The 26,207-nt window shown below is 52.0% G+C and overlaps 2 protein-coding genes and 1 long non-coding RNA gene across 3 annotated transcripts in view; 2 read left to right on the forward strand and 1 right to left on the reverse strand.

The window, feature by feature from the left end:
- LOC110259888 lies at positions 1–25,601 on the reverse strand. The gene is made up of 4 exons (XR_002342304.1): positions 25,472–25,601; positions 12,494–12,800; positions 507–700; positions 1–258 (listed from the first exon to the last, which is right to left on the reverse strand). It is a non-coding gene; the product is annotated as an uncharacterized LOC110259888 (long non-coding RNA).
- On the forward strand, positions 7,575–15,409 carry SERPINE1 (serpin family E member 1; the record flags this gene model as incomplete). Its single annotated transcript, NM_213910.1, is given in 10 exon segments — positions 7,575–7,696; positions 8,505–8,776; positions 9,347–9,520; positions 9,523–9,579; positions 10,535–10,729; positions 11,302–11,500; positions 12,556–12,656; positions 12,772–12,858; positions 13,334–13,417; positions 13,743–15,409. Coding segments are annotated over 9 exon segments (1,206 nt in total). The 3' UTR covers positions 13,781–15,409.
- AP1S1 (adaptor related protein complex 1 sigma 1 subunit) overlaps positions 24,830–26,207 on the forward strand; it is a 6,814-nt gene continuing 5,436 nt past the window's right edge. Inside the window, exon 1 of the mRNA XM_021086258.1 lies at positions 24,830–24,968. Coding sequence (XP_020941917.1) covers positions 24,966–24,968 — 3 coding nt within the window. The 5' untranslated portion in view covers positions 24,830–24,965. The remainder of the gene's footprint in view (positions 24,969–26,207) is intronic.

Below are 26,207 nucleotides of genomic sequence, written 5' to 3' on the forward strand. Positions count from 1 at the left end.
TTTTTGGTCTCTTTGTATTTTATTGTCCATAATTTGCCCCAACTGTGCATGCACACAGTTATTTTTAGTCCCTTAGAGTTTCTTTGTATTTTGCTGCTCTAGGAGACTTTTGTCAGGTGCAAAGAGTCCCAGGTTTAGGTCTCAGCTTGTCTCAAAAGAAGTTGCTAGAGTCTCCCGCTGGTCCCCAGGCCACATCTGCCTTTTTCAGCAGAAGCATCTTATTCAGACTCACAGCGTCTCTCTAGGGAGACTGAAGCACTAGGAAAGGAAAAAGATTTGCTCATGACCAAGGGGAGAACTGGAGCCAGACTGGTCGCCGTGATGACCACTGGAGAACCCTGATGTGCTGAGAGCAAGCACATGCGGATCAGTAAGCAGGTCTGACTGAATAATGGTCCTCCCTTGTCGTTGGTTCCAAGCCCCGAAGATGCCAAAATCTGCAGACACTCTGGACCCTTATAAAATGGCAGGGTACACTAGGGGCTCCGTATCTGTGGGTTCCATACCTGCGGACTCTGCCTAAGGGGATTCAACCAACTGCAGATATGACTGGTTGATCGAATCGTGGATGCGAATCCAGAGGCTTGGCTGTACTTAGCAAAAAAGGCAAGGGGACCCCTCTGGTGGTGGTGGGTCTCCTTGGGTGCTTTTCCTAATCAGGCGGGACTCTCAGAGGTCAGGAGGAGGCGGCAATGGGGATCTGGAAGAGAAAAAGCAGGACTCTGAGGATGACGCAAGGGACAGGCACGGTGGCAGGGAGGAGCGGGGTGCTGCAGAGAAGAGAGTGGCCACAGGAAAGCAGGAATCCAGAAGTGGGTGTGGGCAGAGTTGGGAAAGGCCTCTGTGAGGCCTCCAGCCTGGAGGGCGTAGAGGATGCTGTTTGGGACATTGACTGCAGCTCAAGGTCCTTGAAGACAGCTCTGAACATCATATCAAATCCATCCCATGAGAAATCCAGAAGACTCCTTCGTGAAGAGCTGAGCTGGAGGCTGAGGGGAAGACGGCTGTCCCGTGACACCCCTGACCGGGCTCAGTCCTCCTGCCCCCTTTCCTTCCACACCGCCCCCGACTCCCCCCAGCCCTTACAGCCACCAAACGACATGGAGGGGCACAGACAGGGTCCTGGCCGCCCCCCGTGGATCCAAGCGAGTCAGCAGCCTTCCTGCTCACCAAGCCATCGGAGGCAGCCCAGGGTGACTCAGATAAAGAGACATGCAGGGAAGGCTGGCTTCCATATGGCAAGGAAGTAGGGGGAAGGAATGGTCAGTGACTCGCGACGTCCCTGGCTCCCCAGCGGCAAATTCCATCTGCGCTGCATCACCAGGCTCCTTCATTCCTGGGACCCCTGCCACCCACAGGTCCCCACTGACCCAGGGTCACCATCTCTCTGGGCATCTGCCCAATTCAGTAAACTGGTTGGGTCCTGAGCCAGGATCCGGACTGGAGCAGGAACATCAACTTCGAGAACCTGGGAGGAGGATGCAGACAGAGCCAGCCTGTAACATGAAAGCTCCTGGGGAGAGCAAGATGGAGAGATGGAGAAGGGATGCCCCAGGCAGAAAGGGTTGCAGCCCAGAGATGGAGACGGATAGAGAGACCGTTTTTTATCTAATCATTGCATGCACGTTAATCTTCTGGCCCAGGACGTTTGTGCCTTCAGGGAAGGGAGAAGCTTATGTTTCTGTGAATCGCATCATCCAGCGTCAATGTTGATAACTGGTTGGAGTTGCCATGGCGGCACAGCGGAAGCAAATCCGGCTAGTATCCATGAGGATTTGGGGTTCAATCCCTGGCCTCACTCAGTGGGTTAAGGATCGGCGTTGCCATGAGCTGTGGTGTAGGTCACAGACACAGCTCGGATCCCACATTGCTGTGGCTGTGGTGTAAGCCAGCAGCTACAGCTCCATGTGCACCCCTGGCCTGGGAAATTTCATATGCCGAGGGTGCAGCCCTAAAAAAGCAAAAAAAAAAGCAACTGTTTGGCCATTTTGGGGAAGGTTCACACAACAGCCAGGATGAAATGAAACAGGATGTGTCCAGAGAAAGTGGTACAGGGAGATTCAGGACCGAAAGGAATGAGGAACTAGTTCTGGTAAAGAGGAAAGAAATGAATCAGAGTTAAACCATCCACATACACGGGCGAGAGAAGTCGAAGAAGGGTCAGGACCTGCCTGGGATGGCCCAGGGGGAGGGGGGGCTCGCAGGCCTGCCCTGCCTCACTCTGACGGCCACCGGCAGGCTCTGCAGTCACACCTACCCTAGAAATTGCACCCCATCTGCCCATGACTTCCCCTTGTGGTCACTATGGGCCCCATTCGCTCCCTCTGCCTCTTTTTTCCCAAGAGAACAGGCTCTTTCTTGCCTGAGGGGGCCCCGCAGGGCCTCCAATGCTCACTGAAAACCCCCATTATAAAAGGCCCCCCCCCAAGGGGATACTGCCTCCCACATCCCCCCAAGAAATATAGGTAAGGGAGACATGGCGATGCCCACAGTAAATTGAAGGATAAGCACAGAAATGACTCCAAGTCAGGGGGATGTGCCTCAAAATGGCTAAAGCCATCTGGGGTGTCCCAGGGGAATCGGTAAGAGATGGGAGCTGAGGGCAGCAGAGAGGGGGTTCAAAGGGTCAAGTCTAGAAAAGGAGATCAAACTCCGTCCAACTTTACCTGCTGATGAGACAACCCCCGCTCCTTCCTCTTATGCTAGAAGGTTCGAAATATGTGTTGAATGTGAGCGGGGTCCACATGGGATCCCCACAGCTTAGACAGGATATTTTTTTTCTGGCTCTAAAGCTTGCAGAGTCGGCCAGTAGTGGAACATCAGGACCGGTGACACTGAGAAGATCTGGCCAGAAATGGACAGAGGAGCTGGCAGCCACTCACTTGCGTAGCCAGCCAGTCCACTTCCCCAGATACTTATTCCACTCTGCTCATCACCGAACAAGTCGGCAGGAACGCCAACAACAAGGTGCTTGCCTTGCATCAAAATTAACAGCTTGAGGAGTTCCCATCGTGGCTCAGTGGAAAGGAATCTGACTAGCGTCCATGAGGACACAAGTTCGATCCCTGGCCTCGTTCAGTGGGTTAAGGATCTGGCGTTGCCCTGAGCGGTGGTGCAGGTCACAGATGCGGCCCGGCTCCTGCATTGTTGTGGCTGTGGTGTAGGCCGGCAGCTGCAGCTCTGATAAGACCCCTAGCCTGGGGAACTCCGTAAGGTGTGGGTGTGGCCCTAGGAAAAGAAAAAAAGACACACACATACAAAAATTAACGGCTGGAGTTGTCTGGGTTCCTGTCCTGGGTCTGCCCCTGCCAGGAGTGGCTGCCACGTAGTGAGAGCTAGGAATATGCCGGACACTTAAAATATCTCATTGAATCCTCATAACAACCCTGAAGGGGGGAGTCCATACCCGTCTAATTATAAATGCCTATCTACATACCTACCTATACATACAAAAACCGAGGCCCACAAAGTTAAGCTTTACCTAGAGACACATAACTAGCTAAATGTCAGACCCCTGACCAGGCCGGGTCAGTGAGCACTGTTCTCCCATTCATGGTGCATGGCTGTGTGGCCTCAAACACAACACACAACCTCTCTGAGCCTCCGGTCTCTCACCTGCAAATTCAAAGGCCTGGACTAAATGGTTCCGAGAGCACTCCTGCTCTGAGAGCCTATGACTTAGTTGGAGAAGAAACCATACCACATTGGTGCAGGCAGGTTTTACCCTGACGGGAATGGAAAACAAGAGGGCTGGTGGGAGCTGGGCCGGGTGGAGAGAAGAGGGGCTGGCAGAGGCCTTGGGGGGCAGTCAGGCTCAAGGCCAGTGTGAGGAAGGACCCCAGACAGGACAGGCTGAGAGGAGTCTGTGGGGCTGGCCCAGGCCGCGATCTTCAGTGAGAAGAAGCTGACTCGCCTCGACTCACTCCTAGGAGGGGGGCCAAGAGCTGAACCCAAACAGAGGCTATTTTGAGCATTGTGCTGTTTGGAAAGCCACCAGGCCAGAAATAGGGCTGTGAGTTACTGGGACCCCAGCCGCCTGCCACCCCCAGCTCTCCCAGTGAAATCACCAAGAATCAGAGGGCCACTGGTTCCAACATTCCAGGGAGCCTATGTAACTGATAGGAGGCAGCCTCTCCTTCCCACAGGAAGGCCTGGAACAGAGGGTTTGACTGTAAAAGGGATTCAGCATAAGGAGAGGAGAAGGAAAGAGGGATTGAGTCACAGAGAGTGGAAGAAAGAGAGATCTCACATGGCCAGGGGAGAGGAGACGGGAGGGAGGGGTCGGAGGTTCCCGGAAGATGGAGAGTTGAGAAGAGATGGGAAGAGGGAGTCCCCGAGGGAGAAAGGGAAAGTGAAAAAGAGGGTGAGCCCCCGGTGCTCTCAGAGCAAAGGGGAAGCACGGAGAGGGAGCAGAGAGGGCAGCTGAGGCCCAAACTGAACCAGGGCTACTGGGATGGGGACAGGCGATGGGGGGCCAGTCATGGGAAGCGTGACTCTGGACTCCACACGAACCACCTGCTCAGGGGCAGATGGAAGCCTGTTTCCCAGTTGTCTAGAACTGGAACTTCCCCCAGAAATCCACAGCCCTATTAACTCATCCTCTTATCTCTGACCCTCTGGGAGTCAGATGCAATTATTTCAACAGTGGGGACTTTTGACCCCTTACAAAAGAGCCAAGGTTTGAAAGAGCTGATGAGATCAAGGCAGTGTTTGGGGTACAGGGGAACAAGGAAAGTGACACCCTCCTGAGTCAAGCTAGATTCTGAGGACATTACAGGGAGCTCTGCTTTGGGGCAGCAGGAGATCAGGCTGCATCTGGCGTGGACAAGGTCTCCCGGGGGCCGGCCAGGTGGAGGCAAGGCCATTTCACAGAGAGAAGAAGCCAGGCCATGGTCAAGTCTGGGTTTAGATCATCTGAGGCCCCAGCTGAGCAGGAAGTCAAAGGGAGGCTCAGAAAATCCATTGTAGGACCCAGAAAACCAGGCTTTGCCTCAGTTTCTAATTCACACCCACCAGACACCTTCAAGTCTCCCTGGGGAAGAGACCCCTTAGTAAGACGGCCCTTTCTGTTTCCAAAGTAAAGTGCTCCCCACCCCAGCCCCCAAGCACATAGGGCTGCTCCCAGGCACTCCTGTGCCTGGAAACGGAGTGGCTTTTTTTTGTTTTTTTTTGTCTTTTTTGCCTTTTTCTAGGGCCGCTCCTACGGCATACGGAGGTTCCCAGGCTAGAGGTCCAACAGGAGCTGTAGCCATGGGCCTATGCCAGAGCCACAGCAAAGCCAGATAAGAACCGCGTCTGCGACCTACACCACAACTCACAGCAACGCTGGATCCTTAACCCTGAGCAAGGTCAGGGATTGAACCCGCAACCTCATGGTTCCTAGTCGGATTTATTAACCACTGGGCCACGACGGGAACTCCAAGAGTGGCTTTTCTGGGGTTTTTTTTGGGGGGGGGTGTTTGCTTTTGTTTTTGTCTTGGCTGTGCCCCTGGCCCGCAGCAATTCCTGGGCCACGGATCAAACCTGCACTGCAGCAGTGACAACACTTGACCCTTAAGCCACTGAGCCACCAGGGAACTCTGGAAGTGGTTTTTCCGCAATGGCATCAGGATCATTCAGGTCCAGAGGTGGAGACAGAAGTGGTCACTGTCCCAGCCCAGGTGGTCCCAGAAAACAGCCCAGGTGGTCCCAGAAAACAGCAGGGGAGTTTATAGCTGCGGTCTGGCGAGGAGAGAGACAAGGCTTCTGGAATAGACCACGGAGGAGGGGAGGAGGCTCAGCCGAAGTGGCTGAAGAGGCTGGGGGGCCAGGCGCTTGGAGGGCAGGTCCAGCCACCCCTCAACCCACCCCTCTTCCAACTTGGGGCTTGGCGTTCCCCACCCCGACTTCAGGTCCCTGTCCCCCACTGGCCCCTATGCGGGGAGGCAAGGCCCTGGGAGCCTTTCTGGGGCTAGGCAATGGCTTGGGGATTGGACTTCTGCCCTCGCCATCTGAGGTAGCTGCATCCTTGTCATGGCTAACCGCTGTCTCAGGGACTCCAAACCAGACCAAGAAAAGGAAACTGACATAAACAAGAAGCAGCTACAAAGAAACAGTCTTGTCTGTGATCCCAACTTTCCATCTGAGGTTTCCCCTTCTCTCCCTGCCACCCCACATCCCCACCTGGCTCCCAGGGGCAACGGAGAAAACAGGCAGAGGCAGAGGCAGAATGAAAGAGGGAAAGCCGTCCAGCTGTGGTTGCCCTTGGTATCTGTTTACTGAAAAAATCCAAAACAAACATCCCCACGCTTCCACCCACTTAAACTTCCTGTGACTCTGCTACTGGCTGTCTCCATGGAGACTCTCCATGAATCCCACCACCTACACAAAGTATATGATGATGTGGCCCCCCCAGGTCAAGGGCACCCCCGCCCCCACCCCAGGACCTCCTCTGTCCAGAACATTAGGCCACACAGCCAAGAGTACCTGATCCCACCAGATCCCTAAATGCACCTACACACTCCCCTCTGGCCAAAGTCCACCATGTCTACAAGTCTTTGGCCTCTTCTCCGCCCCGAACCCCAGAGCCCAAAAGCACACCCCGCAGACCCACTGGGAATTGATGCCCTTACTTGGATCCCACTGCCTCCCGCCGCTCCAGCCCTCCGAACAGCTGTGTCTGGAGGAAAAGCCGAAGGCATAATTGTCTCCAGTCACAGCAGGCAGCTTAGAGAAGCTTAGAGAAATCAAACCTACACGTTGGGCTCCTACTTCCCTGCCCAGGCTTGACTCCTTTACTTTGGTGACCCAGCACCCCACCCAGCACACCTCAAACCCCAGCCAGACAGGGCCGTTGACACAAAGGAGCGCCCTGGGGGCGCCACCAAAGTCTGGACACGTGGGGGAGTCAGCTGCGAATCACCCACCGGTGGCAGGCACTTGGCAGGAAAGATGGGAGGGAACCCTCTGCCAGGCTCATGTCCTAGACAGTCAAAGCCCAGACAATCACATGGCACGCTCTGTGCCCTCCGGCTGCTGGGATGCGGCCAAGAGGAGGGTGGGACATGCTTCCCAATTCAGCCAGTGCACGGGGCTGGCAGATAAAATTTGCAGGCTCTTTTAGCTTCTTTGATAACTTTGCAGGGACTTGTTTCTCCAAAGGAAAAGGAGGAAGTGTAAACTGTTTCCCAGGGCCCAGCCTGGGAAGGTGCACACTGGGTGTTTTTGGTCCTCTGGCTCCGCCAGGGGTCAAGGCTAGCATAACATCCAGCAGCGAAGGGTGGCAAAGTCAAGGGTGGCCCTTAGGCCACAGCAACCAGGGTTTGCTCAATTGTTCTGGAGCCCTCTCCCTCACGTACACACGCAGGGCTGCACGCACACACACGCGCGCAGACACACACACACACACACACACACACACACACACACACGCCTCAGTGAGTCCCAACAAGCCCCCCCCCCTCCCCTGGGCTGATGTTCAGACAACTTCCAGAGCCAGAAAGTAGGTGGGGCCAAACCATGAGTTAATCTATTTCCGGCCCACATCGGGTATAAAGGGAGGCAGCAGCCTGCAGGGGAACACAACTGCTTCTGGCTGCAGAGTCAAGAACGCTGTCAAGGGAGCCACACCCCCTGGCCCGCAGAGGAATCGCCGTCAGCAAGAGGCAGCAAGAGGATTGAGTCGCCAGCCAGTTACAAGGCACCTTGAGACTTTCAGGTAAGAGAAAAGCACACTCCTTCATCTCAGACCTTGGGCTACAGCGGAGAACACCCCTCTGCAGAATCTGGCCCGCGACCTGCAATGTTCCTCTTTCTGGTTCCCCCTGCAGCCCTGTGTTGACCCTGTCGTAGCGTGATCACAGGGGAGGTGGTGAAGGTGGCCCCACCAACGATCCCACCACCCAGAAACAAGGGCCTCCACTCTCTGACCCTCTCCACCAAGACCCACCCCTTTCCCTCCTCAGGAAAGGGGTTTTTCATGCCTGCCAACTTGAATGAAACAACATGAAAGCCTTAGAAGGGAATTAAAACGCAGCATGCGAATGCAAGATGTTATTAGAATTCAGCCTTTCAGCCTCCTGGAAAGGAGATTTTCTGGAGGGTGGTGCCAGTGGGTTCCAAGAGTCCCACACGTGAAAAAGGCATGTAAGTCTCCCTGGGGGAGTTCTCCTGTGGCACAGCAGGTTAAGGATCTGGCGTTGTCACTGCAGTGGCTTGGGTGACTGCTATGGCATGGGTTTGATCCCTGGCCCAGGAACTTCCACATGCCACCTGTGCAACCAAAACAAAACAAAACAAAACAAAACAAAACAAAAAAACAGTCTCCCTGGAGCTGAGGCAGAGGAGAAAAGGCTTAGGATCTGATCCCATCAAGGTTTGTTAATGAACCTGGACCTTGTATTCACTTATCACCTGCCAGCAGCACATTCAGGGAGCCTGGCCCGTGGCTGGGGTGCCATCAGTCCTCCCCACTCACCATTCTTCCAGAACCGTTCCCTCATCTGATCCTTTTCCTCTTGCTCTAGGATGCGGATGTCGCTGGTCTTTGCCTGCCTAGCGATGGGCCTGGCCCTTATCTTTGCCGAAGGCTCTGCCTCCTCCCATCACCAGTCTCTGGCAGCCCGCCTGGCCACAGACTTTGGAGTGAAGGTGTTTCGGCAGGTGGTACAGGCCTCCAAGGACCGCAACGTGGTTTTCTCACCCTATGGGGTGGCCTCCGTCCTGGCCATGCTGCAGCTGACCACGGCGGGAGACACCCAGCAGCAGATCCAAGAGGCCATGCAGTTCAAGATTGAGGGTGAGCGATGGGGCAGAGTGGGGGGCGGGCACTCCAGCAGTCTTCCCAGGACAGGGGCGTAACCCACCAGAAGGGCTGACCCAGCTTAGTCACTGGGACCACCGCATCTTCTTCCCTCCACATCCCGCGTCACTTGGCTTTGGGCCGGGTCACCAGTGGATCTGGTGTAAAAGAGCCTGGCCTCCCCACCCCGGAACTGTGTGAACTTAACCCCTCTGAACCTGAGTTTCCTCATCTGCAAAATGGGGACAATAAAAGTACCTCTCACACGGGGCTATTGTGAGGATTAACCAGAATTATGCATGTGACATGGCTCCCATCGCTATTATCATTATTAAAAGACAAAACTAGGGTTTATAACTTAAAAGACAGAGAAAAATAGTCCAAACCAAAGAAAGGGTCAGGACCTGAGATTTTTGAGGAAAAGAGGGAGATGCAGGGAAGATTCAGGTTTGGAATGAAATCCTCAACAGAAGAGCCCTATCCATGTGGTTGGGGGAAGACGGACCCAATGGGAGACTTGGGTTCCAGATGAGCTTAAGGTGTCCTTTTCTTCCTGTTTGGGCCCAGAGAAGGGCATGGCCCCTGCCCTCCGTCAACTGTACAAGGAGCTCATGGGGCCGTGGAACAAAGATGAGATCAGCACGGCCGATGCCATCTTCGTGCAGCGGGATCTGAAGCTGGTCCAGGGTTTCATGCCCTACTTCTTCAGGCTGTTCCGGACCACGGTCAAGCAGGTGGATTTTCAGAGATGGACAGAGCCAGGTTCATCATCAATGACTGGGTGAAGAGACACACAAAAGGTGAGCAGGCAGGGAAAGGAGACCAGTGCCAAGGGCCTGCAGAGAAAGGGGATTCGGAAACAAGTCCCAAGTACCCCCACCCTCTCCTTCCAGCACCCTCTTCTCCATAGACAGGAGGTAAAAGCACTGCGTTTTTCGGTAATTTGGCTCTCCCGTGAACCAACTCTAAAGGCATCCTTCAAAAGCCTTGTGAGATGTAAGATGGAGTTCCCATCGTGGCCCAGTGGTTAACGAATCCGACTAGGAACATGAGGTTGCGGGTTCCATCCCTGGCCTTGCTCAGTGGGTTAAGGATCCGGCATTGCTGTGGCTCTGGTGTAGGCCAGTGGCTACAGCTCCAATTCGACTCCTAGTCTGGGAACCTCCATATGCTGCGGGAGCAGCCCTAGAAAAGGCAAAAAGACAAAAAATAAAAAATAATAAAAGCCTTGTGAGACATAAGAATAGCAATAATCGTGACACGGAGCATACAGCCCTTCAGGACTGCGGCTTAGGGAGTCCTGGAACTAAGGGGAGACTTAACGTTTCCAGTCTGATCTTGGACAGAATCCCAGGGCCAGGAAAGTGTACTGAGGAGTTCCCTGGTGGTGCAGTGGGTTAAGGATCTGGCATTGCCACTACTGTGGCTTGGGCCACTGCTGGGGCATGTGTTTGATCCCTGGCCCAGGAACGTCTGCATGCTATGGGTGCAGGGAAAGAAAGAAAAGGAGAGAAAGAGAGAGAGAGGAAGGAAGGGAGGAAGGAAGGGGGAGAAAGAAAGTGGGAGCTGGAAAGCTTTCTGGGACTTAGGAAGATGCAACAGGTTGCAAGCAGCTAGAGTGATACACCATACCTTACCCAGTCTGTCTTCCAACCAGATCCCTTCTGACACCCATCCATCTGAGGACTGGGAAACTGAAGGAACTGTCTAGGATTAAAAATCTATCTAGTTCCTGACCACCTCCCTTGCCCATAGGCATGATCAATGACTTACTTGGCCAAGGGGCTGTGGACCAGCTGACGCGCCTGGTTCTGGTGAATGCCCTCTACTTCAACGGCCAGTGGAAAACGCCCTTCCCAGAGAAAAGCACTCACCACCGCCTCTTCCACAAGTCTGATGGCAGCACCGTCTCTGTGCCCATGATGGCTCAGACCAACAAGTTCAACTACAGTAAGTGCAAGATGCCCTCCTTCCCCAAGCCCCATGGCTATTGCATCCCTGGTGGGGTCCCCCCTAAGGGAAGAGAAACCCTAGAATACACCCTAGCCTTGACAAAGACTTCCCAGGTAGGAGACACTGGGGTCAACGGAGCAGCAGAAGGTAGCTTTAGCGTGTGCAAGATGAAGCCGAAACTCAGAAACGCCCTCGCATAGATTTGATCACTAGATCCCGTCTCTCATCTTCCTGTGGTTCTCGTGTGACAACCCTGGGTTCACAAAGCCTTGTGGAGAAGGGCCATATAGAAGCCAAGATTAAGTTAACGGTGACTGGATGAATTAGAAGCTGGGCACTGGGGAGAAGGCTGAGCAGGTAAAGAAAGCCAACAAGAGACAGAGAGGCCGGAAGACACTGAATAGGCAGAAGAGAAGGGAAACGGGAAGAAAAACATTCCCAGTGGGATGGGGGAACCTCCCAAGTCAGGAAGGAGAGCTGGCGTCCAGACAGAGCAGAGGGGACAGGAAGACTAGTTGAAAAGCCAGTGCTGGAGCCATTGCCAACGCGCCATCTTGGTGTCTCCCCAGCTGAGTTTTCCACCCCCGACGGCCATTACTACGACATCCTGGAATTGCCCTACCACGGCAACACTCTGAGCATGTTCATTGCCGCCCCCTACGAAAAAGAGGTGCCTCTCTCCGCCCTCACCAGCATTCTGGACGCTCAGCTCATCAGCCAGTGGAAAGGGAATATGACCAGACTCACCCGCCTCCTGGTTCTGCCCAAGTAAGCTGCCCCTTGCCAAGCCCCCTCTGTCGAACCACCCCCTCTGGCTTCCTGAAAGTGCCACCCCCACACAGAGTTTCCCAAACCTGGTGTTTGCAGGGCAGGGATGAGTGTGGGAGGCTGATGGGAAACACTCTAGCCTGGATTGGGTTAGGATTCCTCTCATCAGCCCTCTTGTGCCAGAGGGCAGGGGGAAGCTTTTCTGGACTGTGCCCCACATTTACCACCTTCCGAGTACCCAGCAAAAGCTAACCAAAGGAAGAGCCAGGGAGATGATGGGGCGGGGGGACCGGCTGGCCTACACTCTTGTGTGAAAGCCCCTCACTCCCACCCCCATCTTCTCAAGTCAACATCCAAACAATGGAGACAAAAGAAATCCTGTCTGCAAAGGAAGCAGCCCGAACTACAGCTTCAAGCCGGCTTCCCACAAAACAGATTTTTAAAATCCTTCTGCAGAAGCAAAGAGGTGCAGGAGGCTAAGGCTGGGTAATTCCAGAATTGTGGGAAAGACTCCCACCATGCTTCCTCCAAATTTCCAGATGCCATAATGCTAGGCTTAGGAAAAGAGGATAATTTAGTTGGTTAGCGTGCTCTTGCGCTCTCGCTCTCTCTTTCGAAATCAAGGTAATTAGTCTTGTCCTGATGGGAAGCAGAGCCAGCGCCCCAAAGCCTCGCTGCTGGAGTCCTCTTCAGCTCAGCTCTCAGAAACACAATCTCCCCAACCAGATTTTTTTGTTCAAACATCCTTGCAAGAGAATTTGCCCTTGCGCCACCCCCCCTCCCCCAGCCAGACTGACTACCATTGTGCTGAAACTACTGCCTTACTTGAGGCAAGTAATTAGTCATAGGTTTGAGGGGGTGGGGAGATGGCAGAAGAACGCTCATTAATATTATTAGAAGCCTCCAGCAAGGAGACCTTGCAAGTGGGTTTGAAAAAACAAGCCTCTCCTGTCTACCTTCCCATCAGCCCATCATCTGCGGGGATGGGGATACCTGATGGGCACAGAGGCTAGAGGTGGCCTGAGCTTGAGCTGTTTCCTGCTCCACGTCTGCAGGTTCTCCCTGGAGAGTGAAGTTGACCTCAGGAGGCCCCTGGAGAACTTGGGAATGACGGATATGTTTAGGCCTAACCAGGCGGACTTCTCAAGTCTTTCAGGTGAGAGGTTTTCCTTTCACTTTCTTCTCCCAGTCGACTGCGGGGTCCCTATGGGACAGAGGTGCTTTCCCTGAGAACCAAGGCTGATGGGCTCCGGTACCCGCCTCTGTTTCAGATCAAGAGCTTCTGTACATGTCGCAGGCCCTGCAAAAGGTGAAGATCGAGGTGAATGAGAGCGGCACGGTGGCATCCTCCTCTACGGGTGAGTCAGGCTCCCCAAAGGGACCGTGGCCTGGCACCCAGACCCGGGGTGAGCTGGGAAGACTCTGCTGCCCTGGACCCCCGGGCCTCTCCTCACAGAGCAGTGTTTCTGGTGGCGAGAGCATCACCCTGTCCCCACTAGACACCGCGCCCCTCTTCCTGGACCCCCATTTCCTCCCCCCGGCTCTGAGCACCCCTGAATGTGAGGTGTCAGCTTGCCCTCAGAGTAGCCAATGAAAGAGCAGCAACTTGCTCCCAACACGCCCTAAAGGCAAAGTTTAGCTAAGCATGCCTGCCAGTGAGTAGGTGACAGTTCTCTTCCATGAGGAAACCAGGCTTTTAGGGCTCACATCCAGGAAACAGCCCAGCCTCCTAACTCCCCTTCCCCAGGGCTGGTGTCACCGGATCACCTGTGACCGATCCAGGCCCCAGCGCCAATGTCCCTCTGCTCTAAGACGTTGTCCTTTCTCTTCCAGCCATTATCGTCTCAGCCCGCATGGCCCCCGAGGAGATCATCATGGACCGGCCCTTCCTGTTCGTGGTGCGGCACAACCCCACAGGTGAGCCGGGGTCCCCGCCCGCGCCCCCACTCTCCTCCGCTCGGGCACCGGTCCGGAAGGGATGGATGCCCTCAGTTCCTCGAAGAGGACACAAGGCGAGGAAGTGTAACTGTACTCCCCCTCCTGCTCCTCGGAGGCAGGCCTCTATCTAGTCGGAGTGCTTCATCTGGCCACGGGTCCCAGCTTAGTCACTAGGGCTGCTGTGCCTCCAGACACTCACTCATCACCCTATCTCCAAGGTCCTCCAGAAACACCGAATCGGGTGAGCTGTGCCGTCCCCCACCCCGACCCCCATTCTCATCTCCCTTGATTCTTCTGCCCTCAGGAACGGTCCTTTTCATGGGCCAAGTGATGGAGCCTTGACCATGGATGGAAAAGCAGTCCTCGAATGGGACAGAACTGGAGATATCCAGGAAGAAGAATCTCCGGAGAGAATTTTCACTTTAAGTCATTTTGCTGGAGAAAAAGAAGCTATTTGCCCTTGTTTTCATAATGGTAAATCTTTCGAATCTGCCTCTTAGACCTCAGGCTCCCCCAGGAAGGGGAGAGAGGACACTGGAGAAAACTCCCCCAGTGGAGGTCCCGGGAGAGACCTTGGAAGCACGTCTCCCCAAAGGGCTGGCAGCCAGACCACAGAACTCTCAGAACCACTCGCGCAGCTGCTTCTGCCCATCGCTCTGCCCATTGGGGTCTTCGGACTGGATCCCACTGTGGCCCTGGCAGGATAGGACCGCGAGGCTTACAGGAGCCCCTGTGTGCTGGGTAGAAATGATTTGCGTTCCAGTCACGTTGCTGTCACTCTTGCGCTGTCTGCCACTGCTGAGAGGGCTGGCGGTGGCGGGCCCAAGGCCAAGGCAAGAAACACCCTTTGGTGGCAAGGTCCGTCCTCCCCCGGCCAGCTCCGAGGTGCGCGACCCACCTGGGCCTGGCTGCTCCCTCCCCAGAAACAGTGTGTATGTATTATTTTGGAGTGTAGGTGACTTGTTTACTTGGAGGAGCAGGCTTCTGCTTCCCACAAACTTCATTTTGCAGAAATAGAGGAAGAAACGTGAGGTGTCTGCCTGGATCTCAGCTCCAGTCTCCCGGTGGGGAGGGTGGGATGCCAGGGGTGTGCTTGAATATTTATCATATCCTTGCCCTTGTGTGCTTGTTAGAGAGAAAGAGGGTTATAGAGAAGACATATTATTTAAACTTGTTCATAGTGTTCCTTTGTGGTCTGTGTGGTTGCATCTCAGGACTCCCGGCCACTTGTCGCCTGTGGGGTGGCAAGCGTGATGGGGCCCCACACTGCCACCTGGTGGCTGCCTGAACCCCATTGCTCCTCTCTTTTCCTTGTTTTTCCACTTGATGGAGGAGGACCCCTGCCAGGATTATTCAACTTCAGCCCACTTGAGGGACCAAAGGGATGGAGGGGCAGGGTTGAAGGGAGACAGAGTTGTTTCCAATCTTTCCAATATATTTAGGAGCAGGCGTGCAAGGGGCTACATGACCTAGCAGGACAGAACTTTCCCCAATCATAGGGTGACTCACAGCCGCCCTGGTGACTCATTTCAATGTGTCATTTCCGGCTGCTGTGTGTGAGCAGTGGACACGTGAGAGAGGGAGAGAAAATGACAGAGAATGAGAGAGACAGCAAGTTCGGGCTCCACTACCCCCATTAGATAATCTTTCTGCAAACCAGCTCGCAGGAGGTTACGGCATGCAGACCAATTTATTGAAGAATTGCACAGAGAGGTTGAATGAATGTAACTAATAGAACTCCCACCATCCCACCATGCCCTTCAGTGAAAAATGTTCGTTCCTGGCATTTTTTTTTTCTTTTTTCATTATGCACTGGACAATGACAGCCACACACGTACCCCCGAGGATACCCAAATGTGGGGTCCAGCGTTCTTAAAATTGTGTTTTCTATGCTTTTTCACTTTTGATATAGAAGCAAGTAAAAAAAAAGTTTTTAAAAAAATAATAAATAAACACAAAAAAAGAATATTCCAAAAGAGTCCCTGGCTTTTACTTTCCACATTTCACACAGGACAAAATCCAAATCCTGTCAGTTCGCAGACCTCTTGGGCAAAAGGGATCTTTACAAAACACACAGCCACAAGCTCAAGGCACGCTGACCTGTCATGGGCCAATCCATGGGACTGGCCACCAGGGCTCTTCGAGAAGACCCCCGGGGACCGGTGCAAGGCATGACTCTCCCTCGGGGGCAGCCTCCTCCAAAAGGAAAGAAGGTTCTTTAAACAACTGTCACCCACCCAGATGCTCATGCTCACTGTCCCCATGGGTTCCCGTCTGTTCCTGCCATTCCCTTCCCCATCAAATGTCCCCATGCCCCGTGCCTACCCTCCCCCCCCATTTCCCAAAACCAGACCAAGTCCATCTCCTCTACTAGGGATTCCCCAGGGATTCCCTGGGGATCCGGTCAACATCATCACTCTCCACTTGGCATTGGCCTACTTTTCCCCACTGGGTAGCGGTGCTTGCACCATGTCTGCTCTTTAACTTTGCGTGTGCATGTCACCCTCCCTGGCCCCATCGGTGTATCAGGTTCCTTGAAAACAGGCTCTTTTGTTACATAGATTCTTCCGCAAAATGGCATCCTGCAAAGTCCTTTATTGTCATCTTCCAATATCCTGAGGGCTCTTGCCAGAGACCTCCCCCGATTATTTTCCATTCGGATACTCAAAAATAATAAAAAAATTCTTTGTGCTTTTTCGGGCCACGCACATGGCATATGGAAATTCCCGTGCTAGTGGTCGAATCAGAGATGTGGCTGTTGCGCTACACCACAGCCACAGCAAAGTGGGATTCGCGCTGACTCTGTGACGTATACCTCACCTCGTGGCAATGCCGGATCATTTAACCCACTGAGCAAGGCCAGGGATCGAACCAGCATCTTCATAAGTACCCACCGAGTCACAACAGGAGCTCCCCAAAATAATATTTTATTTATTATTTGGTTTTTAGGGCTGTACCCGGGGCATATGGAGGTTTCCAGGCTAGGGGTCCAACTGGAGCTACAGCTGCTGACCTATACCACAGCTACAGCAACGCGGGATCTGAGCCGTGTCTGTAACCTACACCACAGCTCACGGCAATGCCACACCCTTAACCCACTGAGCAAGGCCAGGGATTGAACCCACAACCTCATGGTTCCTAGTAGGATACGTTTTCACTGTGCCATGACAGGAACTCCCCAAAAATAATATTTTAAATGGAAAAAATACCAAAAACTAACAGTCAAAATTGTTTGCTGTCCAACTTCAGAACCCTAAAGATGAGATTGATAGACCCAGTGCCCCTGAAATCTGAGGTCGGGTCTTAATAGGAACTAATTATTGCTGGGGGCCCTTGGTCAAAATTATCTGATAGTTAAGCAGTAGTGAGTTCTCCATCACTGGAAGCATTCAAAGACGGCCAAGATGACCTCTTGCAGGGATGCTTCAGCAGTCAGAGTAGAAGAGATAAATTTTTTTTAACAAACAAATCTAATTTTATTTTATTAATTAATATGGCCTCACCTGTGGCACACAGAAGTTCCCAGACCAGGGACTGAACCTAAGCCACAACATTAACCCCAGCCACAGCAGTGACAACACTGAGCCCTTAACAGCTGGGCCAGAAGGGAACTCCCAAGAGGTGACTCTTTTAAATGATAAGGAACATTTGCTCATAATATATACCATATAATATATTATAGCTACCATATGATCCAGCAATTCTACTGTTGGGCATATATCTGGACAAATCTTTCTTTGAAAAAGATACATGCACCCCTATGTTCACAATAGCCAAGACATGGAAACAACCTAAATGTCCATCAACAGACGAATGGATTAAGACGATGTGGTATATATATACAATGGAATATTACTCAGCCATAAAAAAGACAAACCAATGCTATTTGCAGCAACATGGATGGATCTAGCTACCCTCATACTAAGTAAGCCAGAAAGAAAAAGACAAATACCATATGATATCACTTATTTGTGGAATCTAAAATATGGAATAGATGATCCTACCTAAAAATAATAAACAAACAAACAAAAACCAGAAACAGATCATGGCCAAGAAGAGCAGACTTGGAGTTCCCGGGCGGGGGGGGAAGGGGAGGGATTGGGATGGATGGGCATTTTGGGGGTTTGGGGGATGCAAACTCTTATATTTGGAATGGATGGGCAATGGAATCCTACTGTACAGCACAGGGAAATGTGTGTGAACAGGTCACTTTGTTGTACAACAGAACTTGACGAAACATTGTAAATTAACTATACTTTAATAATAATAATAATAATAAAGAAAACTAGTGGGAAGCAGAGCAAGTCCCAGAGGAAGGGAGACCTGGAATGCATAGCTGCCAAAGCTCCCTCAGCTTCAGAGAAAGATGCTCTCTCTTATTTACTTATTTATTCGGTCATGCCCACAGCAGGTGGAAGTTCCTGGGCCGGGGACTGAACCCACACCACAACAGCAACCCAAGCCAGATCCCTAACCCTCTGTGCCACAAGAGAACTGCAAGACGACTTCTCCATCTTTCCTTTCCTATTCTCACCATGCAACTGGCAAACTTTGGAGGACCAAGACATGGCTGTAGAACTAGAGGGGAAAAAGGCCATAGACGCCACCTGGCCTCTTCCCAGCTGGCTTAGACCACAGACACAAAGACTAGATGTGGCCTGATCCAGTTCACACGATATTTCTGGGATTTGTGGTCAAAACTCCAGCTGGTGCTCCAGGATTCTTCTTGCTGCAGGAATACTTCCTGCCACTCACACAGAAACTGGCTTGGACTCAGAGAGGGCAGCTGGGCTCATGGAGGCAACAGTCCAGGAACTCAGGACCCAGATTTATCTCTTGTCCTCCTTATGCCCTGAGAATCTGACCAATACCGTCTGCTTTCTAAGATTCACTTAGAAACCAAAAGAGCCTCCTTTTGCACAAGATGCTGCAAAAAGCAGGACACGGTGGCCTTATTTCTGTAGGATGTGGTTCAAACACTGTCCATACATGCTGAGAAGGCTCAGAAGAAAAAGAGTTCTTTAGAAGACCTCTTCACCACCAAGGGTGTTTGTTCCAAGAAGTGCCCCATTTAACGGGACCTTCTGCTTTTCTAGGATATTTTGAGGACAAAGACACCGAGGCAACTCACAGTGCGAAGCCCGCCCAGCCGCGCCTGGCTTCACCCGGGCCCCCTCCTTGGCTGTTTCACGCCGCTCCTCCTCTCTCTATTTCTAGAGATGAAAACCCCACAAGACCTTCCCGCATCCATCATTCCTGCAGATTTCTGGTTCACTTCACCCAGTGGAATTATTTATCGGCCCACATGTGGGCAACGAGTATGGACTTTGTAAGTCCTAAGAGAGTAAAAAAAAATTCTATCAGAATGAAACTTTTCAAGAAGACACCATCTGTTTTCCAAATCTTTTTTTTTTTAGGGCCGCACCTGTGGCACATGGACGTTCCCAGGCTAGTCGGAGCTGCAGCTGCCAGCCTACAGCCACAGCCACACCAGACCTGAGGTGCGTCTGTGACCTACACCACAGCTCAGGGCAACGCTGGATCCCTAACCCACTGGGCGAGACTAGGGATAGAACCTGCATTTTCATGGATACTAGTCGGGTTCTTAACCCACTGAGCTACAATGGGAACTCCCCAAATCATTTTTATTTATTTATTTGTCTTTTTGTCTTTTCTAGGAGGTTCCCAGGCTAGGGGTCCAATCGGCGCTGCAGCTGCTGGCCTACACTACAGCCACAGCCACGCCAGATCTGAACCGCTTCTGCGACCTACACCACAGCTCACGGCAATGCCAGATCCTTAACCCACTGAGCAAGGCAGGGATTGAACCCGCAACCTCATGGTTCCTAGTCGGACTCATGAACCACTGCACCACAACAGGAACTCCACCAAATCATTTTTAAAGGCAGTTTCTCCGGTAAGTTTCATTGTACTAACTATAGCAGGTGCCTCTGTAGAGATGAGGAAAGACACAGGAAGGTTGAATCACTTGCTGCTGTTATTATTTTTACTTAACAGCCCCAGGCACGCCTGTGCCCTTCACCACTACATTGCACCACTCTCTCCATGGCATTTGCCGACAGAAGTCTCCTGGAACACAGAGACGGGCTCAGCTGCAGTCAGAAGCAGAGGTGCTGCTCTCATGTGCCAGTCACCAGGGCATCCTGCCTTAACAGCTTGAACAACTGTGTCCTGAATGTAGCCTTTTATCCCCTAGCCACCAGATGTCGCTTTGACTCCAGTGGAAACCTTTTGAAGCAAAGCAGCTGTGGCTTCAAGCAAAATCTTGCCAGGTTTGAACACCATTCACTTTAACAAGGTTTTCTTCAAAAATGTAACTGTAGGAGTTCCCTTGCGGTGCAGCGGGTTAAGCGTTTGACATTGTCACTGCAGCAGCTGTCATTGCTGCTGTGCTGCAGGTTCGATCCCTGGCCCAGGAACTACAGGCCGTGGGCATGGCAAAAAAAAAAAAAGTGCAACTGTATCCCGGGGGCTGTGAAACACTTTTATTTACTTATTTATTTTCTTTTTTGGCTGCCTGGCAGCATATGGAATTCCTGGGCCAGGGATCGGATACAAGCTGCAGCTGCAGCAACACCAGATACTTCAACTCACTACAACTTGTCAGGGATCGAATGGGTGACCCGCACTGCTACAGTCAGGTTCTTTTTTTTTTTTTTTTTTTTTTTGTCGTTTTGCTATTTCTTGGGCCGCTCCCTCGGCAAATGGAGGTTCCCAGGCTAGGGGTCCAATCAGAGCTGTAGCCACCGGCCTACGCCAGAGCCACAGCAACGCGGGATCCGAGCCGCATCTGCAACCTACACCACAGCTCACGGCAACGCTGGATCCTTAACCCACTGAGCAAGGGCAGGGACCAAACCCGCAAACTCATGGTTCCTAGTCGGATTCGTTAACCACTGCGCCACGACGGGAACTCCTACAGTCAAGTTCTTAACCCACAGCACCACAGAGGGAACTCTGGTCAAGTACTTTTTTTTTTTTTCTTTTTGCCTTTTCTAGGGCCGATCCCGCAGCACATAGAGATTCCCAGGCTAGGGGTCGAATCGGAGCTGTAGCCACCGGCCTACAGCAGAGCCACAGCAACACGAGATCCAAGCCGCATCTGCAACCTACACCACAGCTCATGGCAATGCTGGATCCTTAACCCACTGAGCAAGGCCAGGAATCGAACCTGCAACCTCATGGTTCCTAGTTGGATTCATTAACCACTGCGCCACGACGGGAACTCCTGCCAACTTTTAAAACAGTGTTAAGTGATGGTTTTTACTATCAAGTACTGGCATAGCCTAGAAATATGCAAGTTTGATTTCAGAATCTTGCAATAAAGAGAGTCACACGAATTTTTTGGCTTCCCAGTACATAGCAAAATTATGTTTACACTGTACTGCAGTCTATTAAGTGTGCAATAACATTATGTCTAATAAAAAGATGTATCTTAATTTATGAATACTTCACTGCTAAAAAATGCTAGCCATCATCTGAGCCTGTAAGTGTAATCTTTTTGCTGGTGGAGGGTCTTGCCTGGATGTTAATGGCTGCTGACTGATCAGGATTGTGGTTACTGAAGGCTGGGGTGGCTGTGGCAATATCTTGAAATAAGACAACAATGGGACTTCCCATCATGGCTCAGCGGTAATGAAACTGACTAGTATCCATGCGGACTTAGGTTCAATGCCTGACCTCACTCTGTGGGTTAAGGATCCAGCATTGCCGTGAGCTGTGGTGTAGTTCAAAGACACGGCTCGGGTCCTACATCGATGTGGCTGTGGTGTAGGCCAGCAGCTGCAGCTCAGATTCTACCCGGAGCCTGGGAACTTCCACATGCTGTGGGTGCATGCCTAAAAAAAAAGCAAAAAAACAACGATTGACTGCATTCACTGACTCTTCCTTTCACAAAGTTTCTCCGTAGCATACAATGCTGTTTGGTAGCATTTTACTCACAATTGAACATTTTGAGGGGCTTTTTTTTTTGCTTTTTAGTGCCGCACCATCAGCATATGGAAGTTCCCAGGCTAAGGGTTGAATTGGAGCTACAGCTGCCGGCCTGTACCACAGCCATAGCAACAGAGGATCTGAACTCGCCTGTGACCTGCATCACAGCTCACGGCAACCCCGGATCCCTGACCCACTGAGAGTGGCCAGGGACTGAACCCACATCCTCATGGACACTAGTCAGATTCGTTTCTGCTGTGCCACAACGGGAACTCCCTCAAAAGAATGTTCACGATTGGAGTCAATCCTCTCCAACCCTAATGCTTTATCAACTAAGTTTATGTAATACTCTCAATCCTTCCTTGCCATTTCAACAATCTTTACAGCATCTTCTCCAGGAGAAGATTCCATCTCAAAAACCACTATCTTTGCTCATCCAGAAGAAACAACTCCTCATCCATGAAAGTTTTATCACAATATGGCAACAATTCAGTCACATCTAAGGGCTACACTTTAATTCTAGTTCTGTCATTTCTACCACATCTGAAGTAACAATGGAAACATCAAACCTCACTGATCACAGGTCACCATAACAAAGACAATAATAGTGAAAAAGGTTGGAGTTCCCGTTTATGGCTTAGCGGGTTAAGAACCTGAATAGTGGAGTTTCCGTCATGGCCCAGCGGAAACGAATCCGACTAGGAACCACGACGTTGTGTGTTTGATCCCTGGCCTCGATCAGTGGGTTAAGGATCTGACGTTGCTGTGAGCTGTGATGTAGGTCCCAAAGCAGCTCAGATCTGGCATTGCTGTGGCTGTGGTGCAGGCGGGCAGTTGTAGCTCTGATTAGACCCCTAGCCTGGGAACCTCCATATGCTGTGGGTGTGGCCCTAAAAAGTGAAAAAAAAAAAAAAAAAAAAAAAAAAGAACCTGGCTAGTATCCATGAGGATTCGGGTTAAATCCCTGGCCTTGCTCAGTGGGTTGGGAATCCTGCATTGCCATAAGCTTCGATGAAGGTCACAGATTTGGCTTGGATCTGGTGTTGCTGTGATTGTGGCATAGGCTGGCAATTGTGGCCCCAATTTGACCTCTGGCCCGGGAACGTCCATATGCCACAGGTATGGCCATAAAAAGAAAAAAAAATTTTTTAATGAAGAAATCCAGTCATCTATTTTCTAGTTAGTTTAAACCACTTAAAGTCTATGATTCCACAGGAGCAAACCAATATCACTAACAATTCTCTCACGAATCTTATCTTTGCAGCAACGCATACTATGTTGAGGCAAAGAATTTTAGAAAGCGTCATCTTTGCAAGGAGTGTAGGAGTTTACATCTCTAGATCTTTCGCATCTCCCGGGGTTTTGCCTAGCTCTGTGCTTTACATCTTTAACACACCCATTACTGCTTTTTTTTTTGGTCTTTTTAGGGCTGCATCTGCAGCATATGGAGGTTTCCAGGCTAGGGGTCCAATCAGAGCTGTAGCCATGCCAGAGCTGAGCCACATCTGTGACCTACCCCACAGCTCACGACAACACTGGGTCCTTAACCCACTGAGCGATAAGGCCAGGGATCAAACTTGTGTCCTCATGGATGCTAGTTGGGTTCGTCACCGCTGAGACATAACGGGAACTCCAACATTACTTTTTTTTGTTTTAATATTTTATTTTATTTATTTTTTCTTTTTTTGTCTTTTTGCCATTTCTTGGACCGCTGCCGTGGCATATGGAGGTTCCCAGGCCAGGGGTCGAATTGGAGCTGTAGCTGCCGGCCTACACCAGAGCCACCGCAACACGGGATCAGAGCCTTGTCTGTGACCTACACCACAGCTTGTGGCAACGCCGGATCCTTAACCCACTGGGCAAGGCCAGGGCTCGGACCCTCAACCTCATGGTTCCTAGTTGGATTCATTAACCACTGAGCCACGACGGGAACTCCAACCGTTACTTTTTTATATACAACCTTCTCCTCTCCCCCATGAGCACACTGTATTGTCTTGTCCTCTGCCCTTCTTACCCGATCCCATCCCTTCTTCTCACTCCATAACGATTTACCCTTTCTAACACTAACACCTTGCTTTATTGATATAATTCTTGACCTAAAAAATAACACCAAGAGAGTTCAGCCGACATCGTTGGCAAGACTATGATACAGGCAGAGGAGAAAGGGAAAAGAAAAAGAAAGGAAGAAAAAATAGTAGAAGGAAGAGGGTGGAAAAAGCAAATAGTCGTAATCCCTACCCAAATCAGGTGTTTACAGTGTGTCAGATATATACAGCCTGAAATCAGACTTGCAGGGTAGGTAATGCTATCTTCGTTTTTAAAATGAGGAAAGGAGGGTTAAATGATCCACTTGAGGAGTTCCCTGGTGGCCTAGAGGGTTAAGGATCTGGTGGCTTGGATCTCTGCTGTGGCGAGGGTTGGATTACCTGGCCTGGGCACATCTGCATGCTGTGAGAGCAGTACCCCCCCCCAAATGACCCACTTGAGACTATACATCAAATAAGAATCAGAGACCAGATTGCATCCCAGGTGAATTAGGCCCACCCTCTGGCAACTAAAGCATATTACCTCCATAACAAAGAGTAAAGGAAAAAGAATACAAAGTGGAGACAGGTAGGACCTTACCAACAACTGCTTCAAGTGCTGCTCATAAGTAATAGCACCATTAATTTCCAAGAATTATCTAGAAATATGCCATTTTTTCAGCAAGTTTGAGATTTTCTTACCTATTTATATGCAAACTCCTTTACACACACAAGCATACACACTCAAACATGCACATCCTCAGCCAAAAAGCTTGTATGACAATTCTCATCTTTACACTTGTGTCTGGGTTACAACTGACCCTTTCCTAGCTTTGATTTATGCTAACCTTTTAAAATTTTCTCGACTTCTTCCTCTTTTGCCTTAATTCATGCTCCCCCTCTTCCTTACATCAGTTTTCTATCAGCCCCTCCTTTTTCTTTTATTTCTGGTCTCTCTCATTACCTACAAATCTCTCTTACTTTGAGTGTTGCATCTAGCAGGTTCTCAGTAGATATCTATTTTGAGCTCCATACTTTTCTCAAGCTTGCCCCCCCCACCCTTTGTCTTCGCCTTTCTCATCATTCTTCCTTCCCCACAGACAGTTCCCACCTTGTTCCCTCTCAGTCGCCCACGCCCCTTCCATTAAACCACCCTACTTCCTCATGAACTCCAGCGGTCATCTCACCCATCTCTCACCCCTTTTCCCGCCTTTTCCCCCCAAGGTTCCAAAGCGCGAGGACCTCATTGTCCTCCTCCCCCGTCCTCCAACCAGCCCACAAGACAGCCTTGTTACCATGACGACAGAGCTAATCAAAGCTGAAGTCGAGGACCTGGTTGCCATGGCTTCCGCTTCTCCGCCCCCCAGCCCCGCCTGCGCGCCCTGCAGCGTTGGCGCCTGCGCAGTACGCATCGCATGGGTTCTCCGTGCCGGGGCGGACGGGGCGGGGCTTCAAGCGTGAGGGAGGGAAGGAGGCGAAGGGATCTGAAAGGGAGTGGAGCTGGCGCCTACGGTGGCTGAAGAGGGACGCGCAGGGCCGGAGGCTGCAGGATGGTAGGCTGTGCAAAGAGGGAGGGGAGGGGGAACCGAGGGGCGTGGGCTGCACCTGCGGGGGTCCTGGGGGGCCGCCCTCTGTGTGAGCCGTTTCCTTCCCTCCGGTCCTCAGAGGCCTTTACTTATCCGGACGGGTGGGCCAGCCGGCCTCGAAAGGAAGAGCAGCTGGAAATGGCTTAAGGGCAAAGGGGCGGGGAGGGGGCACATTTGTGGGGTGAGAGGGTGACTAGGGGGCGGCGGGACTGGCCCGGGCGAGCGGGAACGCGCGGGTCGCGAACCCAGTGGTCCCGAGCCCTGCCACAGGGAAGTCGCCTGAGGAAGAGCGGCACCGGGGCCTGTCGGAGGAGGAAGGCAGAGGGGGGTCTCGGGTCACCCAGACTGACTGTACCCGTGCAGCCCACAGAGAAGCGGCGGCCGCCGGCGGGGAGGGCCGTGTGTGTGGGAGGGGATAGTTTCCGGGTGTGACGAGGGGACGTCCTGCCGCGGTTTGCCGCCCTGCTCACCTAGAGGCTGGAGTGAGGTGGGAAAGCCAAGTGGTCTCGAGGTTTTGCTCTCGGGGACCCAGCTTTTGGCTCCTCGGCTCGCGTGCTCTGGCCTCTCCGCCCCCACCTCATCCTCTTTCCGGAACCCAGGCCTTCCGTCTTCCTGCTGCCCGGCCCACCCCCCATCTTAGCGGAGCACGGCTCCCTTCAGCCCCTCCGTGGCCCTCCCACCACGCTAGCAGTGCTACCCCTTCCCTGCCAGCAAAAAAAAAAAATCGGTTCTCTTGAATTCTGATCTTTAGCCTGCTAGTGTTGTTCCACATCCCCAGGATTCCGGCCCTGGGAATGTACACGGAGACAAGAGCTAGTGGGTGAGGGAGATGACTCCAGGTGTGACCCAGACCCCTGGAACTGGGAAGCTGCCGGCGGGGTTTGCGGGGTTTACGGGGTCGAGGGTTCTGCACTCTTCCCCACTCCACCCTCTTGCACTTGTTCCACAACATTCCCTAGGGGAGCCACTCTGAATGGCTGTGTCCAAACTGAGGAACTGGAAGGGAAATTGGTCACCTGGTATCTGGGGAGGTGTGGGCGTTGTAGCAGGTGGCACCCTGAAAGGAAGAAAAGAGGAATCTCAGAGGCCAAATGCCTGGGTGGCTGAGGAGAGAGGAGGGTGGAATCATGTGCTGACATGAAGGAGACCCTGGGGCATAGGCCTGGCACTGGCGGGCAGTGTGTTGGGGACATCAGCTAGGGTATC

The sequence above is a fragment of the Sus scrofa genome, chromosome 3 (assembly GCF_000003025.6).
Source record: "Sus scrofa isolate TJ Tabasco breed Duroc chromosome 3, Sscrofa11.1, whole genome shotgun sequence".
Classification (NCBI taxonomy): Eukaryota; Metazoa; Chordata; class Mammalia; order Artiodactyla; family Suidae; genus Sus; species Sus scrofa.